Genomic DNA, 15,872 nt, shown 5'->3' on the forward strand with positions numbered 1-15,872 from the left:
CTGGACAGAAGAAACTTTCAGTTCGACACAGAAAGAAATTGGCAAAGATAGCAGAAGAGAGAAGGACAATACTATAGCAAAGTGCATTATTCAGAAGAGCAGTCTCCCGTACCACACATGAATTTGATTATCTTTCCAAGAAAGTGAAAGGAGATTCAAAGGAGTAACCTAAGAGCATTTTGAGTGCCACATCATCTGGACAGTTACAATCTGGCAGCTGCTTTTTGCACTAGAAGTCATGTTGGGCCATTAATTACAGACTAATCTATGCACTACAAAAAATGAGAGTGAGAGGAGGATTAAATGAAGTGTCCCTGCATCCAATTAAATATGGTTTAAATTCCCATAGTCTGAATTTGCTGTACATTTACAAAGAACATGGTTTCAATGTGATACGTTCTCTGTGCTATTTAAGGCTGATAGTGCTTTATAACTCAACAGCATCCTATATGACCAGTATGTATCATGTATGGGGGAACCAAATCATTCATAGTAACAGGCAGTTCACCTATAATCAAAATGTGAGACCTGTTAACATCTTGAAGAGAAAACTGCCACATTATAAGAAGTTAAGCTTCTTGGATTCTGCACCAACTTAACAATCAGGGAACTTCTTTTCAGTGCAGATTCCTACTGGCACACAGAGAAACATTTAAGTGTCCTGTATTTTACATATATGCTTATTGTTAGTATCTGCTGTGTTCAAGGCAGGTATCAGCAAAGCACCATTAAGTTATTTTTATCTTCTCAGAATGCCTCATTTCTTGCTTCAACCTCAGCTTTGCTAATACCACTGACATAAAGGATGCCTAAGAAGCTCTTATCCCTCAGATAATTCTCTTCCTCTCAGTACAGCACACTGATCATACCCATCTACAGATAATGTAAATCAGTCTACCTTTCACTGCAGGGGCAAGGGAAAAAAGAAGTATTAGAATTTGCAGAAGAGATGTTCTGACTATGCTTCTTTCTTCCAGAGGGGCTCTTCATTCCAGAAATGAAAATCCTCCTAGTTTCTTCTCTCCCATGGTGAGATGGCTTCTTGTACTGTTCCACCTGGAGTAAAAAATCTATTCAGGAATGTAAAGCATTCCACAGCTATAAGAAAGACAATCTTGTATAATTCCAGAGAAGTTACTATTTGAGACTCTTAGGTAAATAGTATGAGAACTGCATTTATTTCTCTAAATCTGTAGTCTCCTATAATACCTATCTCAACCTCCCCTTCAGTGCCACCCACAATTCTATGCATAGCCCAGTAGGATTTGCTGTGTAGTGTCTGAACTTTCCACTAAAACTTAATAATGTGCGTTGATGAATGAACCTTTAATCTTCTTTAACACTGACACCTGTATGGCGCTGTCTCTGGCCTTGAATTGTTTGGGGCCCCCCCCATGGGCAAGATTTTCAAGGGTCACTCAAAGCTGGTGTTCTGACTGGTGTGCTGATGGTACATTCTCATCCAGTCAGCAAGCAGGTCCATGTGTAACAGTGAGCTAAGTAACACTGGGAAGTCCACTGGTTTGGTGGTCATGATGCCAATGGGATCTTGTGAACAGTACTTATGTGTTGCGCACTCCCAGAGATTGTTCCAGTTCCTGCCGGCGCTGCTGGATCTGAAAGTAAAAGAGAAACTGTACAGTTTAGCAGATTCAATTTTGTAGTGGCAGAAGATTCATTTATAAGCCAGCAGTGTGGATAATTCCCTCATACCTTGCAGTAGAAATATCTGCTCACAGCCTCTTGAGACCATGGCTCATGATAAAATTCAGCTCTGCGTTCTTCCTCTGGGTTTCCAACTACATCAGTCATCACCTGTGACAAAAATAAAAATGTTTTTCATTATAGCTCCTCTACCATGTAAAGAAATGTAAAGAGATTTACCTAAAGTCAAATTTTATCTGTATTACTACATTAAAAATGTTCAGGACCATTCTTTAAGCCCAAGGCAAATGGACAATGAATGGCATGTGTGCTTAATTACCAAAACAGTATGGTCACATACAAACTGTCAGCTGTGAACAGCTCCTAACCTCTGCTTTCTCTGTGCCAAGGAATAATTCTAAACACCAGTAGTTGCCCTGGCCAAGTGCCACAATCACTAACAGTTTGACAGCATGGATAGCTTAGTTCCAGCACCCAGGAAAAGTTCCCCAGCACCATCTATTTTATTAGCCTATGTGTTCAAAGAACCTCAGTAGTTACCCATACATAAGGTAACAGTTTGAAATTATTAGGGTATTCACATTAGATTGAAACACAAATCTATACTAGTGTTGCCCTTATCTCAAAGTGTATTTTACCTTGATTTCAAGTAAAGTTCTGATGGCGAAAGCGTTAAGGACAAATTATTCTACTGAAGTGTGAGGAACAGAACCCTAGTAATTCAGAAAAGTCCTGAGCTGCTTTTCCAGTCTCTACACAACTACCAAGAAAGTAGGATTTGAACAGAAAGTTGTTTAAGGAATTAGTGGATGGGACCACCTGGAAAACTGTCCTTAAAGACAAAGAAGCTGAACAGAGCTGACAGCTCTTTAAGGACATTTTTCTTAAGAGTGAAAGAGCTCTAGATCCCCATTTGTAAGAAACAGGGAAAGGAAGGCAGAGACCAGCATGACACAGCAAGGACGTCCTGGTCAAACTAAAGCATAAGAAGGAAATGAACAGGCAGTGGAACTAGGGACTTGTATCTTGGGAAGAATATGGGGATCCTGCCCAGATGTGTAGGGATCAGCTCAGGAAAGCTAAGGCCAGCTGGAGCTAGATTTGTCCCTCTACTCTGCTCTTGTGAGATCCCACCTGCAGTACTGTGTCCAGCTCTGGGATCCACAGTATAAGAAAGACATGGAGCTGTTGGAGTGGGTCCAGAGGAGGCCATGAAAATTGTGACAGGGGTGAAACACCTCTCCTATGAAGAAAAGATGAGAGAGCTGGAGTTCACCCTGGAGAACAGAAGGCTGCAGAGAGACCTTACTGTGCCATTCAATACTTAAAGGAGCTTTTAAAGAAAGGTGGGGACAGGCTTTTTACCAAGGCCTGTAGTGACAAGAGGCAACGGTTTTAAGCTGAAAGAGGGTAGGTTTAAATTAGATATAAGAAAGACTTCTTTATGATGTGGTTGATGAGGCACTGGCAGAGGTTGCCACAAGAAGCTGTAGCTTCCCCACCCCTGGCCAGACTGGACGGGGCTTGGAGCAACCTGGTCCAGTGAAAGGTGTCCCTGCCCATAGGAGGGGGTTGGAACTCGACAAGCTTTAAGGCTCCTTCCAACCGAAACCATCCTATGATTCTATAAAAAAATAACATTCGGATGACTAAGTCTCCACCATCACAGAATTAAGGGTAAATATAAAAATGTTTACATGTTTTGCAGAGTACTGTTGTGCAATTATAATTCCAATGCAAGCAGGGCAGAACATTACAGAGAAGGCCCTTACGGGACTGGCTGTCAGTCAGGGAGAGCACTGAACAACTGTTCTAAGTATTCAGTCAGAGAAGCTCTACAGCAACTTAGTTTTTAAGCTCTTCAAGCTTAAAAGGTGCTTTATTTAAACATTCTTTCAAATGCCTGTCCCCTTTTGAATACAGTGTAAATAATAATAATCATAATCTTAACAACAGACCTTTGGAAGACTATTGACTAAGAAACAAGACATTTCTATTTGAAAGATACAATTTTATTAAAATCATTTCATGGATTCATTAATACATCTGATTTTGAGGTGTCTTTATGAGGAACAAATTACTAATTTTTGTTGGCAAAAAAATGAACTTGTTTACGTTCCATTTCTTAGGTACCTCAAAGCTAAGCTCAAAGGCAGCTCATATTTAATGTGCTGTTTATTAAATAAGATTAAATTATGAACAAAATCCTCAAATTGTGTTATCATACACAATACAGCTTTAATTTTACAGAATACACCAACACAGCCCTGCACTTCACTCTTGCTGTCTGACCACAAATTCACCCACCATTAAGCACAGCTGTTCTGCTGAAAGTGGAATACAGCCTAAGCTGTCTTTCCTGCATACTGTCTGCTCTGGGATTGCAGTATTCCACTCAATATCTGTCTTCTACCAGTTTTCCATCCTGGATGTTTTAGCTATACACTGTATATGCACTAAGATAAAATTCTTACATTATGGTTCCATTATTCATTCTTCTTCAAACCTTAGCTTACCTTAAGATCCCTGCTTTGGGACCGGAGAAGGTCTTGGATGTATCCTTTGGGATCTTTGGAGAAACTCAGCATGAAATCACGTTGTATTTTTAGCTGATTTATAGATTCAATTGTCTCATGAATCTGACAGAAAAAAAAACAAAGCAGATGTACTTGATTCTTCCCATGATCCAGTAACCCTGAGGTGAGCCCTATTAGCATTTCTTGTGAAGTATAAAGGTGACAGTTATGTACCTCAGACTTGCACAGGTCCCCATGGCTTTCTCCCTTCAAAGAGGGAGTTAACCGCAATCCTGCAATTACATTTTGGTTTCACCTGTACTTCTGCTACACAGGTATGTATGGGATTCTTCTTCACTTCCTACACTGAACTGCTGAATAGGATGCTATATACAATACTGAAGAGCTAAGTCATGTCGCTATACAATGTAATAATGTCCTGTGTATAATTAGTCTTTCTGACAACTCTGAGATTTTTCAGGAAAGATGCTATATAATATGTCTTTAGACAGTGCCCAATGCAAGAAAGCAGTTACTGCCCAGTTTAATCATCATCATATATTCAATACCTTGCTGTGATCCTTAAAATTTCTAGTGATTGCCTGATCACGTCCACATTAAATTAACTCACATAACAGCCACAACATCTACATTTTTTTCTTATGAGAAAGCCCATTAAAGGTGCCAAAAAGAGTGTGAAAATGAAAACTCAGGAATATGGAAAGTTTATAGAAAATGAGTCATATCTTCAGAAATATGATGAAAAAATTGAGCATTAGCCATCAAGGAAGAATGAAGACTCCAAACAGTCCTAAAGTCAAGGTCCTATAATCATCCTGGATAACAAGATCAAATATGATCAATGGGAGGACAGTTAATGAATCATTTGCACATACACACATAGAAAAGCGAACTTCCGCTATTCCATTCCTCTCAAATTCCAGTTTGACATTTTAAACCTGTCTTTTTTAGTTTCATGTATACATCTATTTTGTCATAACAGCTAATATGGCCAGGCACATGGGGAAAATAATCCTTCCCTGATCTCGCTGCACCATCAAGGCCACTAGTGTATGCACAACTATATGGTATGTTAACAGAAGAGAGCTGCTGTCCACTTAAAATCATTCCTTATTTGGGAAAATGATGTAGCCACGCTGGAGAGAAATCTGTTGGCATGCACCGAGTTTCCACTAGAGGACTCTGTGACAGCACAGCAATAAATGGTACAGATGGTAACAATGCAGCAGCCTATGCCAGTTTACTTAGAAGTTACTTCAGAAACCTCACTAATCATAGCTTGCTGTCTGCTGTAGGAGGTGCTCAAAAAAAGGAGTGATGCAGACATCGGAAATGGTGGGCTGAACTGGAAATGGAATAATGCTATGCATGCTGCATGCAAGCCTATATAGGCTGGGAACCAACTGGCTGAGCAGCTGCCCTCCTGCAAAGGACCTTTCTCAAGAGCCATAAAACAAAAAATGCTGCAGTGGTTACCAGAATACACAGGACTGCTAGTGTCCAGCCCCCCTTTAAAATCATATGAAGACCAGGGTTTAACATACTTGTTTGTATTAGAGGTAAACAAACAGAAACTGGGCCTATCTGTACGTCACATAAGTCATCTCTGGTCCAGTGTCACACCTCTTCTTCCCTTGCTCTGAGAAGCCACTTTTGTTCATTCCTTACCAACCTAAACCAGCCATTTATATACATGCCAAAAGCTGGCTAACAGTCCACTACATGAACCCCTAATACAAGCCCGCAGAGCTCACCACTGCTGTAAGACAGATACTGTTATTTAAAGTACACATGATCCTTTTTCAATAACCCTGAAAACAATTCTGCCAACTGCTCCAATTGATTTTTCTACCATGCATTTTCCATATTTGCACCTACAGCAGAGAGCTGTTCTGCAACCAAACAGGCACAAGACACATCCGGAGTATGACATTCTCTTAGCTTTGCTTTATAGCAATTTAGCAAGATACCATGACCTCTCAATAAAAAGTTATAGTCAAACAGTTCAGATGATTATTGAATGCCAGGGGACTCATTATACCACCTATGAAACTCTATCACCTCGACAACTGTGTCAAGCCCTGGATCACATCCTAACCAGGAATGCCACTCACTCCTCTGTATCCCCATTCCATGTGGCTGATTCATCCCTTGAAAGCACATCCAATTGAGAAGCCTCTGTCTTATAACAGTACTGTCTTTGACATGTGACACCAAGCCCACATGAAGGTACGCAATGTCATGTGATATGCAATATATGCCATGTGATACCTTACTCCTGGGCTAGTACCTTGTTGTCCAATGCTGTAATCTCCTGTTGGTTAGCTGTTGAGAGAAGAAAACTACTCATCTGTCCCTTTAATGGGTCTTCAACTTCTACATCTATGTCATAACAAGCTGTCTTCTTCTGATCGTTTGGGTCAACACTATAGAGAGTAGAACAGAAGACCATTAGAACTGCCGTAATGAATCAGAATAAATATCCATCCAGCCAAGAATACACTCTTTGATAAAGCCCACTGCAGACGCTTAGGAGTTTAAGAGTTTAAGAACAGAGTTTAAGAACAAAAGTATCTTTATGTATTTGTATATCCTAGTATATTGTCTCATCTTTCATCAGTCAGAATTCAGAGGCTCTTTGCTGTCTCTCTGCCCCTGGAAACATAACCATCAGTTCCTTGTCATTTTTCTTCAAGACAATGACTATCCCTGAGGACCTCAGCTTTTTTTGGTCCACCAAATAGGTCACTGAGTTGTCTTCAATTTATATATAGCTAGCAATCTACATGGTAGTCAAGCTGCTTTTTGATTACTCTGTTTTATACACTCAAATCAAAAAGCAAATTTTGTTTTGATAGCCTATGTAATATTTAAACTTCTTATAATGTATATTAAATTTAAAATAAAGAACCTAATTTTAAGTATATTCAGAAATGTTTGTTGTCAATATTCTGTAGGAAATGAAGTCACTATGCTCAATTAACAATAATATTTAAACACCCAGAATCAGAGTTTTGACCAAGACCACAAAAGAACTTGGGAAAGACTGAAGTATCTGAACGACAGATAAAGAATCTCTTTATCTGTCCATGTCCCTCTCCCCCCCTCCAAGTTGTCACTTATATACGGAATGTGCTGGAAGTGCCCTAGATAGCTGAGAGTTGTATTTCATCTACTATGCCAGGAATACATTTGTTTTGACAAGGATGCCAGAAGCTCAGTACTCTTGATCACAATGACCTTCTCCGAATCTAGGCATTCTATACTGCGCATCTCTTGAGATCTCTGACTAGTTTACATTCTTAGAAATAAGATCAACACCCAAACAACAGCCGACCTAATCCCAACAAAGCATGCATGGACTGGCCACTGTATTTGAAACTGTAATACTGCTGTACATTTTACAGTGACTGGAATGATTGTTCATGATGTACAATATCTTACTTCATTTCCCTCTTTTTCCCTCTAAGTGGATTCAAACTCTCATTCCTCTCCCCTTAGGAAAGAAACCTGACCAACTCTTTCAGTGGTATTCTAGTAGGCATAAAAATAAGAAGTTGTTTTGTATACTCCTAAAGAATTGGTACCATTCTATTGAAAATCACTCAGAATTACATAGACCAGAATGACACAGAGAATAAACACACAAGAAAGTCCAAGGTACTCACCTGGAAGTTATAAAAACTAGATTCTGGTCCCTGCTACTGTAGCTGTTTCTGTATTTTATATAGTGAGTGTTTTGCACATGACAGTGCTGAGCTGACCCACCCGCTTACCTGATTATATGGTTTATCACTATAGGGTCTGGTGGCAGCAGCAGGTTAGTGAGTCTCTGAGGAATTTCAGAAAACTTTAGCCGTGGGCAGTCAAAGATCTGGAATACAATAAAGCATGTTATCCTTGTCCAAAACATAAACTGCAATCAAATGAGAAAGTAAGAAATCAACAGTTCAAAAGTAAGGTGATTTTGAAAGCTATAATTCTGGCTTTTATTCTTCTGTAGTTACAGCCTGGGCTAGTTGACAGATGCATCAGATTACAACAATTTTAGGTATGCCACTTTTGGTTTAGTTGCCAAAGGGCACAGGCCACTTTAACAGAACACCAGTATCAAGTGCATCGATAATGGCAGAGAAGTGAACACTTCCTCTTTCAGTAAGGGTTTGAAACAGCATATCATAAAGAAAAAAATTTTTTTTTTTTACCAGAGGAAATATAAAAGCAGTTTGCTTTATTTTTCCCAAGATATGTTTCCTGCAATATTTCATGCTAAATAAAAATACAAGAAAACACTTTGGAATTTTAAAAACATCTGGGGTTTGGGGTGGGTTTTTTTTTCTAAGATTAAGGGGAAAATAAAAAGGCAATATGGTTTTACTTATTTTCAACCAAAACCTAAATAGCCTCTTGGAAGGGATCCACTCCAGTTTGCCCCTGAAGAGCTACTGTGTCCAAAAGGGAGCTACCTGCTGGAAGTATTTGTCACAGTTAATGTATTCTTTATCATGGGAGTCTTGCAGCTTGTTTGTTTTGATGTACTGCCAGAGAGCCTGGATGATGGCTGACCGGGTCTGTGTGTGTATGCCCAGCAAACGGGCTAGTCGTGGGTCCAGTTTAAACTGTGGAGGCTGTAACAGAAAGAGATGGAAATGGCAATAGCGAGAAAAGCAACCAGATACAGAGATACGACGTTTCAGCTTTGATTCTTGTGGGACTCTGTTTCTCAGGCAAAGCACCCCATGCAATGGCAGAGATTGAAAAAATACAAAATGCTCAAATGTGTACCACTGTCAGTGCTCTGGAAGAGCTATGTCTAGGGTTTGAAAAGAGGGACACTCTACATGTGCTATGCACACAGACTATCTATCTGTATCACATGTGTTAGTTAGATAATAACAATTTGCATGCAGACTCAGAAAGGAATTTTCCTTTTCAACACTGATGCATATCTTGACTTTAGGAAGTGGGGAAGAAAGAGGATGGACCTTCCTCTGAAGGTTAACCACAGACAGAGAGAATAAAGTCAGGATGATGTTTTGACTTTTGCTAATAAATGCTCAGCTGCCTCACAGCAACAAAATACCCAGGAACTCTGTTTTTCAGGCATGTTCACACCATTCTGCAGGGTACCAGAAAATTTAACAAACCACAGCTAGTTGATACAATATGTTTCTTCTCTTGACCTCTGTGATACAACTCTGGAACTACCGTGTTTTGCCATCTCTAGTAACATACACTCCTTGGATACTTTTGGATTTGGTGCCCCTTCTAGTGCGCTCCCATACTCAAGTATAATAATTGCCACATTATTAGGCAAGGATTACTGTTGCGTGTCCTGTCACCCAATGCTAGCTTTAGAGCAAATCGAGACTTAAGCATAGCAGAACATCTTTTTTAAAGCATAAATTTATAATAATGGTGAGCATAACAAACACCATTATACTGTCTTAACAATAAAGATTTTAACTGGTTACATCAGCATTGCAGTTAGCTCATACACTCTCTTAAATTCCTAAAATTTTCTCTATGTTAACATAAAATGGAATGTCTTTTCCCTGGACAGATGCTATCTGCATGGAGGGGAAAGAGAATGGCACAGAGTAAGTAAGATCTTATACAATCAAAATGTATCTGAGACTGAACTACCATTGAGAAGGGAGATCCCATGTCCTCTCAGCAACTTCTATTAATTTCCTTAAGACAGCAACTTTTCATTCAGGGATGGTTTCAGTCAGATTAGTGAGCTCCACAACTGCAATCTCCACTGTTTGTGCCAAGAGGATGGAGACTGTGGCAGTGCACAGCCACAACTGAAATGAAAGTGGGGTTTTTTGAGCAGCTTATTCTTATGATAGCTTAAAATAGTTTGAAATTGTGCCCAGGAACCTCTTACACATTCTATCCCAAGGCAGAATAACCTAATTTTGCCTAACTTATTCTTGCTGTTGTTGTTTCCTGTGACTGGGATCAGGGATCCAATTTCAAAGTCAGTCTTGTTAGTTTTCAAATGGATCAGTTCCCTGACTTGTTTGAGCTCAGCCCACAAATACTACTAGTACAGTAGAACTAATACTGACAAAAGAAAGGAAGCAGGAATGCCTAACAAGACCTTTTACTATTAGTAAAAGCAACTCTAACCCCTTCAGGGCACTGTTGTCTTATGACAGTTTAGGGCACAATGTAATCAAAACTGAAGAACCCAGGAAAACTGTGTAGTCTGCTCTGAAAAAAAAGGCTGCCACAGCTGCACAGTTCAGGTACCACTAGCAAAAGCCGCTCCTTTGAAATTCTGTACAGAACCATAACTCATGTGCAACTTATCTAGCTATTCTTTGAGAAGTGTGAGGTGGAAATACATATTCTTTCTGCAGATGGACAATAAAAATACTAATTATCATAGTGCTAAGAACAGTATTTTGCTAGGCTGTAACAGAAACTTGTTTAATATGTCCCCTTTAATTTTTAAATAATCTGTCAGTTTGGTGTCATTCTGACCTCAATGGACTATGTGACATTCTGAGTCCCAAGTATATTGGGTTTTGATATATGTGATAGGATGAATTTGCTCTGTTGCACTATGTCCCAGTGGCTGTAATTCCCATGCCAAAAGCAGTCTGCTGACCTGGTAGTCCAACATGAGGAGTAATGTGCACCGCACACTGACATCACCAGGTCTTTTCACCTGGAAGCCATCCGTTTCCTGGGTTGTAGGAGTTCTGTGCCACTGCCAAAGGAAAAAGCAAGTAATATGGTCAGTCTTTTTCTTCAGTGATATCCATGGAGGTGCACAGTATGCCATGTAAGAATAAGACTAGTACAAGCCTTCTGGAGATCTTGCAATTAATTAAAAAACAGAAAGAAAAGGGAAAAAAAAAAAAAACACAAAACACCCTCCCTCCCCCAATTAATCTCTCGCTCTGCCCTTACAATTCAGCTTACATGCACAAGCTGTTCTGCTGTTAACAAGCTTTACTCGTTACAAAAAATGTGCACAATATTTTCATCGTTTCGTACATTCTGTCCAAAGATGTGCACTACATCACTACCACATCTATGGTTTTAGACCATATAGATTCTGCTAGGAAAACAATTCTTAAAAAGAATGGAACTTTGAAAACTTTACACGAAGTATTCTAATGAGATGATGAATGCAAGGGAACTTAAACAAGGTAGAAAACAGGAACAAAGCTGTTTACCTGTGCTAGTGTCAGGTTTATACGCAAAGGGTGCATGACCTTCTTACCTCCACAAGATGGTTGTCAGGTCCATAAAGATCTTTGTCCAGCTCAATAACCAAACTCTTAAAAAAAGACGAAAACTTCCGTTTTTGTTTGCTGAGCTGTACAAGCAGAAGAAACAGAAATGTTTAAGGCTGCGTATATTAGCTTGTGTTCTATGCTTCCTTCTCAGGCTTTCTCTTTCTCTTGAATATTAATTCCCATATAGACCACAGATGTGATCAATCTAATTAGGTTTTCTCTCTGACAAATGCAGGGTAAGATGCAAATATTTCAACAGTAGTGGAACAGTGCACACTTGAGGGAAGTTTTCCCTTACTCTCTTAATGTTATTGGAAAAGATTGGCTTGTAATGTGAACAAGCACCTGTTGGAGCAGGTCCAGAAGAGACCACAAAATTAATCCAAGGGCTGGAACATCTCTCCTGTGAGGACAGGCTGAGGGAGTTGGGCTTGTTCAGCCTGGAGAAGAGAAAAGTTCTGGGGACACCTTATTGTAGCCTCTCAATACTTGAAGGGGACAAGGCCTGTAGTGACAGGACAAGGGGCAGTGCTTTTAAACTGAAAAACAATAGGTTTAGATTGGACATAAGGAAGACATTTTTTACAATGAGGGTAGTGAGGCCCTGGCACAGGTTTCCCAGAGAAGCTGTGACTGCCCCATCCCTGGCAGTGTTCAAGGCCAGGTTGGATGGGGCTTGGAGGAGCCTGGTCTAGTGGAAGTGTCCCTGCCCACAGCAGAGGGTTTGAGTAGATCATCTTCGAAAGCCCCTTCCAAACCAACCATTTTGTGATTCTATGGCTGCTGTATACCTTTTATTTAACAGTTTGTTTTTTTGATGAGTGTTAATTTCTTAGTCTGATTTGTCAGATAACAGTAAATTTTACAGATTAATCATACACTAAGTAAAAGTATTTCCTTTTACATTTTGCCTTTCGATTTAATTATCAGTTATTTTTTAGTAGACAGCTCATACTGTCTGAATGAAAAACTGTGAAGTTTATATACATATACATATCTATGATTTCATATCTATAATCATACTTTATATATATATAATCTAACTTTTCATAGAATACAGTCCACAGGATTTCAAGTATTTTCTTCTCATTTAATACAGATAATATTTTAGAAATACATCCTCCTGCAATTTAAAATTGCCAGTAATTGAGAAGCTATTTTGTTCCAATAAAGACTCTCTTTGTTAAAATATATGCTCTAATTTCTAAATTGAGTCTAACTTCAATTTCCAGATGTTGCACTTTATCACCCCTTCATCCTCCAGCAAGATTATGATTTTGATTCATGTACAGTTATCTCCAGACAGAGATATGCCTTGAAAGCCTTGTCCTCTCCATACAGACATGCTCTCCATCTGTATCTTATCAAATACTTAGCTTGCCCAGTCTATTCAAATAAATGACACCTTTTTCTAGGAAAGTCCAGCCTTCCCCAAGGAAAGCTAAATCCATTACTGAGGTTTCTGAGGACTTCAGAATGATAAAACTTTTCTTCCATCCTTGCTCTGACCTTCCATACATCATCTTGTCCTCCCTAGGAATGTAAACTCCTCACTTCCCCTTGTCATCGTACTCTTCAGAAGATGCAATGTTTGCTGCAGGCACACCTCTCATGACCTGAACCCTGCCATATCTTTTAAGGGAATTGTCTCAGCCCTATTCTCTCCACCTCTTCATACCTGTCCTGTCCTTAAGTCTGTTGCCCTCCCTGCCCCTTCCCAACATTTACATTATGGTCTTATCCCTCACTCCAGCTGGACACAGCACCTTCCCAGCAGCAATAAGCTAATGCTGCCATTCAGAGATGTCTTGTCTCAGTTGATGTCCCCAGTAAAGTCCACCACCCCACAGGACAACCTCTAGATCCTTGCCAGCCCCAGTGAAGCACAGGTAAGTCATACGTCATCCAGGAGCTTCCCCTCCACTCGCAGCTCCCATGAAGCAATGCTGCCGTCAGAGTCATCAGCATCAGATTTTGCAGGATTAAATGTGTTGGAGATGTAAAGTCTCAGTTTCCGCTTTTGCTGTTAGAGAAAAGAAAAGTACACATCCATTTTAAGTCCAAGATCTGAGGAAGCCACAGGAAAGGTGATAGTTATACATTTAGTAGAGAATCTGCAAGTTTAGTACAGTTGCACCAGAATTTAAGATTTGGTTATGTATAGGAAAATATACTGAAGAGCTGAATCTGAAACTTCCTTTCAAAAACTATTGGCTATACAAACATACTAAGATCCACTGTAAGTGGAGAAAGACAGGAAGTTGCAGGGCCAAGCTTCAGAGGCAGGGACAAGCCTCAGAAATACAACCTGTACTCCTGGATTAGATATTTGAGAAACAATTGGAAGAAAAGCATGATACAATGCCCTTCCTGTCTAGATCCTAGCTAGACTGCTAAAACTCAGCTGCAAACCTCTTGCCACATGAATGTCTTCCATAGTTGCATCAGTTCAGATTTGTAAATGGCAGTTACAAATACAACTAATGCTGCAAATTATGTGCTGGACACATCTTTGCCCATCTTCATTCTAACATTATGCAGAGCCTGGTAATAATCTTCTTATACCTCCCACACAGGCTGCCTAACCTTAGAATCATAGAATGGTTTGGGTTGGAAAAGACCATAAGATCATCTAGTTCCAAACCCCTGCCGTGGGCAGGGACACCACACTAGAACATGTCACCTAAGGCCCTGTCCAACCTTCCTCTTTAACTGCCTTTCACCCACATCAAACATGTTGCAGATCCAGCTTGCTGTGAGACCTGAGTGGAGGAAGGCATCATGCTTCACCCCTAACCCAGGTGGTCAAACCTGTGAGAGATACAATCATGCCTACCTGATGTAATTTTTACAGGGTATCTAAGGTTTCTCAGTCACTGTACTGACTTAGGGCTACGTTACTTCTCAGTGCCCTTCTCTCCTGTGCACCATGCAGAAAACATGGTGATTAACTCTGATGCATGGATTCAAGAAAAGATATTGCCAAAAATTTCACTGGGACTCAAATATCTGTTTATAATAAAATGACAAAAAGGCTACAGCTGTCAAGTTAAGCAGTCAAAACAACCTTCATACAAATTAAGAAAGAAGTAGTCTTGTAAAGCTTTCACACTCCCACATACACACATATAGGAGAGAAGGAAGTCATATACATCAGGTCAGGAAACTAAAAATCTAATATAGCACAGAGGAATGTGGGAGGCAGAGATGCATGGCTGAAGAGGAAAAAGACAGTGACAGAAAGGTTTGATGGAAATGGAGTGTCAATAGTATGCACTGATAGGAAACAGGTTTTTCAAAAGTGCCGTAAGTCCAGAAAACGACAAGCTGACACAGATAAGAACAGGCAGACAGGTAGTGAAATATTCCTGGGAATCCATATTCTTTCTCCTCCTTTCTTACAGAATTTCTGTTGCTAAAGTGCTCTTTCATTATATAGATTTTGGGATTTTTATTTTAATGTCCCAGAATCTTTATTTGGTGTAGAGGACTTGTGAAGGACTTCACATTTCTAAATTCAAAACTCTTTAAATTAACTTGCACATTTTATGTTCCTAAATTTTACTCCCAACTGATTATTTGCAAAACTGCATCTATATACATAAGCAGCTTTTCTCTTATGAGTTCATTCTAAATACTCCACAGATATTTCAAGTTTGTATCACAGATTCCATTTCCTCTTCTTTTGATTTCCAAAGACACTATAACCATTCTCCCTTTTACCCTGGAAACTCCTTCCCTCCTTGTATGTCCCCATGTCTGGTAGAAACTATGTCTGTTTCCTCTGAAATCTGACATTTCATCACTAAGATCATCCTCTGCAATAACATCCTTATTCAAATCTGAGTATTGTAGATGTCTTTCTTTCTCCTAGCTTTCAGGCTGTAGCTGCCTGGCATAGTCCACCTGAAACCAAATTAGTAACAATGCCTAACTCCACTCCAAAATACTTCTCCTTGATACTTTCCACTGTTTGCCTTCACTAACTCCTTATAACTTTTCTTTCAAGTCATGCATAAGCCAGATGCAGCTTACATTTCAGAACTGGTCTCCTGCTGGGTTCCCTATACTTTCCCTGCTCTGCCGAACTCATGAGTCTGCATATCTTTTATTTGTTTGTCTCTTCAATGTACAGTGTTTTCTTGTAAATAACAAACTCTTAAATTTAATCATTTCCTCACTGTAACCCCTATTAATCAGCCCACTTCTTCCACACTGTCATCAGAAAGAAACTTAGAATAATTACGAACAAAAATCCTACATAATGGCTATCTCTAAAGTTATCTTTTGCCCTACTTTCTATGTACCTTGATTTTAGATCAAAAAGCATTTACTCTTTGACTCCAGCATGTTACAGACACTACTGACAACCTGCAAGTACTGTGGAATGCTGAGCCTTTAGTCTCTGCTA

At 39.6% G+C, this 15,872-nt stretch overlaps 1 protein-coding gene across 15 annotated transcripts in view; it reads right to left on the reverse strand.

Annotated features, from left to right (window-relative positions):
• Positions 1 to 1,155: 1,155 nt before the first annotated feature.
• SMARCD3 (SWI/SNF related, matrix associated, actin dependent regulator of chromatin, subfamily d, member 3) overlaps positions 1,156 to 15,872 on the reverse strand; it is an 85,372-nt gene continuing 70,655 nt past the window's right edge. For all 15 annotated transcript variants that reach the window (XM_062618142.1, XM_062618146.1, XM_062618141.1 and 12 more), the window contains 9 exons: positions 13,362 to 13,484; positions 11,446 to 11,541; positions 10,825 to 10,926; positions 8,669 to 8,830; positions 7,979 to 8,076; positions 6,493 to 6,628; positions 4,182 to 4,304; positions 1,714 to 1,815; positions 1,156 to 1,616 (listed from right to left, as the gene is read on the reverse strand). In XM_062618142.1, the coding sequence (XP_062474126.1) occupies positions 1,563 to 1,616; positions 1,714 to 1,815; positions 4,182 to 4,304; positions 6,493 to 6,628; positions 7,979 to 8,076; positions 8,669 to 8,830; positions 10,825 to 10,926; positions 11,446 to 11,541; positions 13,362 to 13,484 (996 nt within the window). In that variant the 3' untranslated portion in view covers positions 1,156 to 1,562. The remainder of the gene's footprint in view (positions 1,617 to 1,713; positions 1,816 to 4,181; positions 4,305 to 6,492; positions 6,629 to 7,978; positions 8,077 to 8,668; positions 8,831 to 10,824; positions 10,927 to 11,445; positions 11,542 to 13,361; positions 13,485 to 15,872) is intronic.

Source organism: Pezoporus occidentalis, unplaced genomic scaffold (assembly GCF_034315485.1).
Source record: "Pezoporus occidentalis ecotype Australia unplaced genomic scaffold, CSIRO_AGI_Poc_V1 ctg2, whole genome shotgun sequence".
Classification (NCBI taxonomy): domain Eukaryota; kingdom Metazoa; phylum Chordata; class Aves; order Psittaciformes; family Psittacidae; genus Pezoporus; species Pezoporus occidentalis.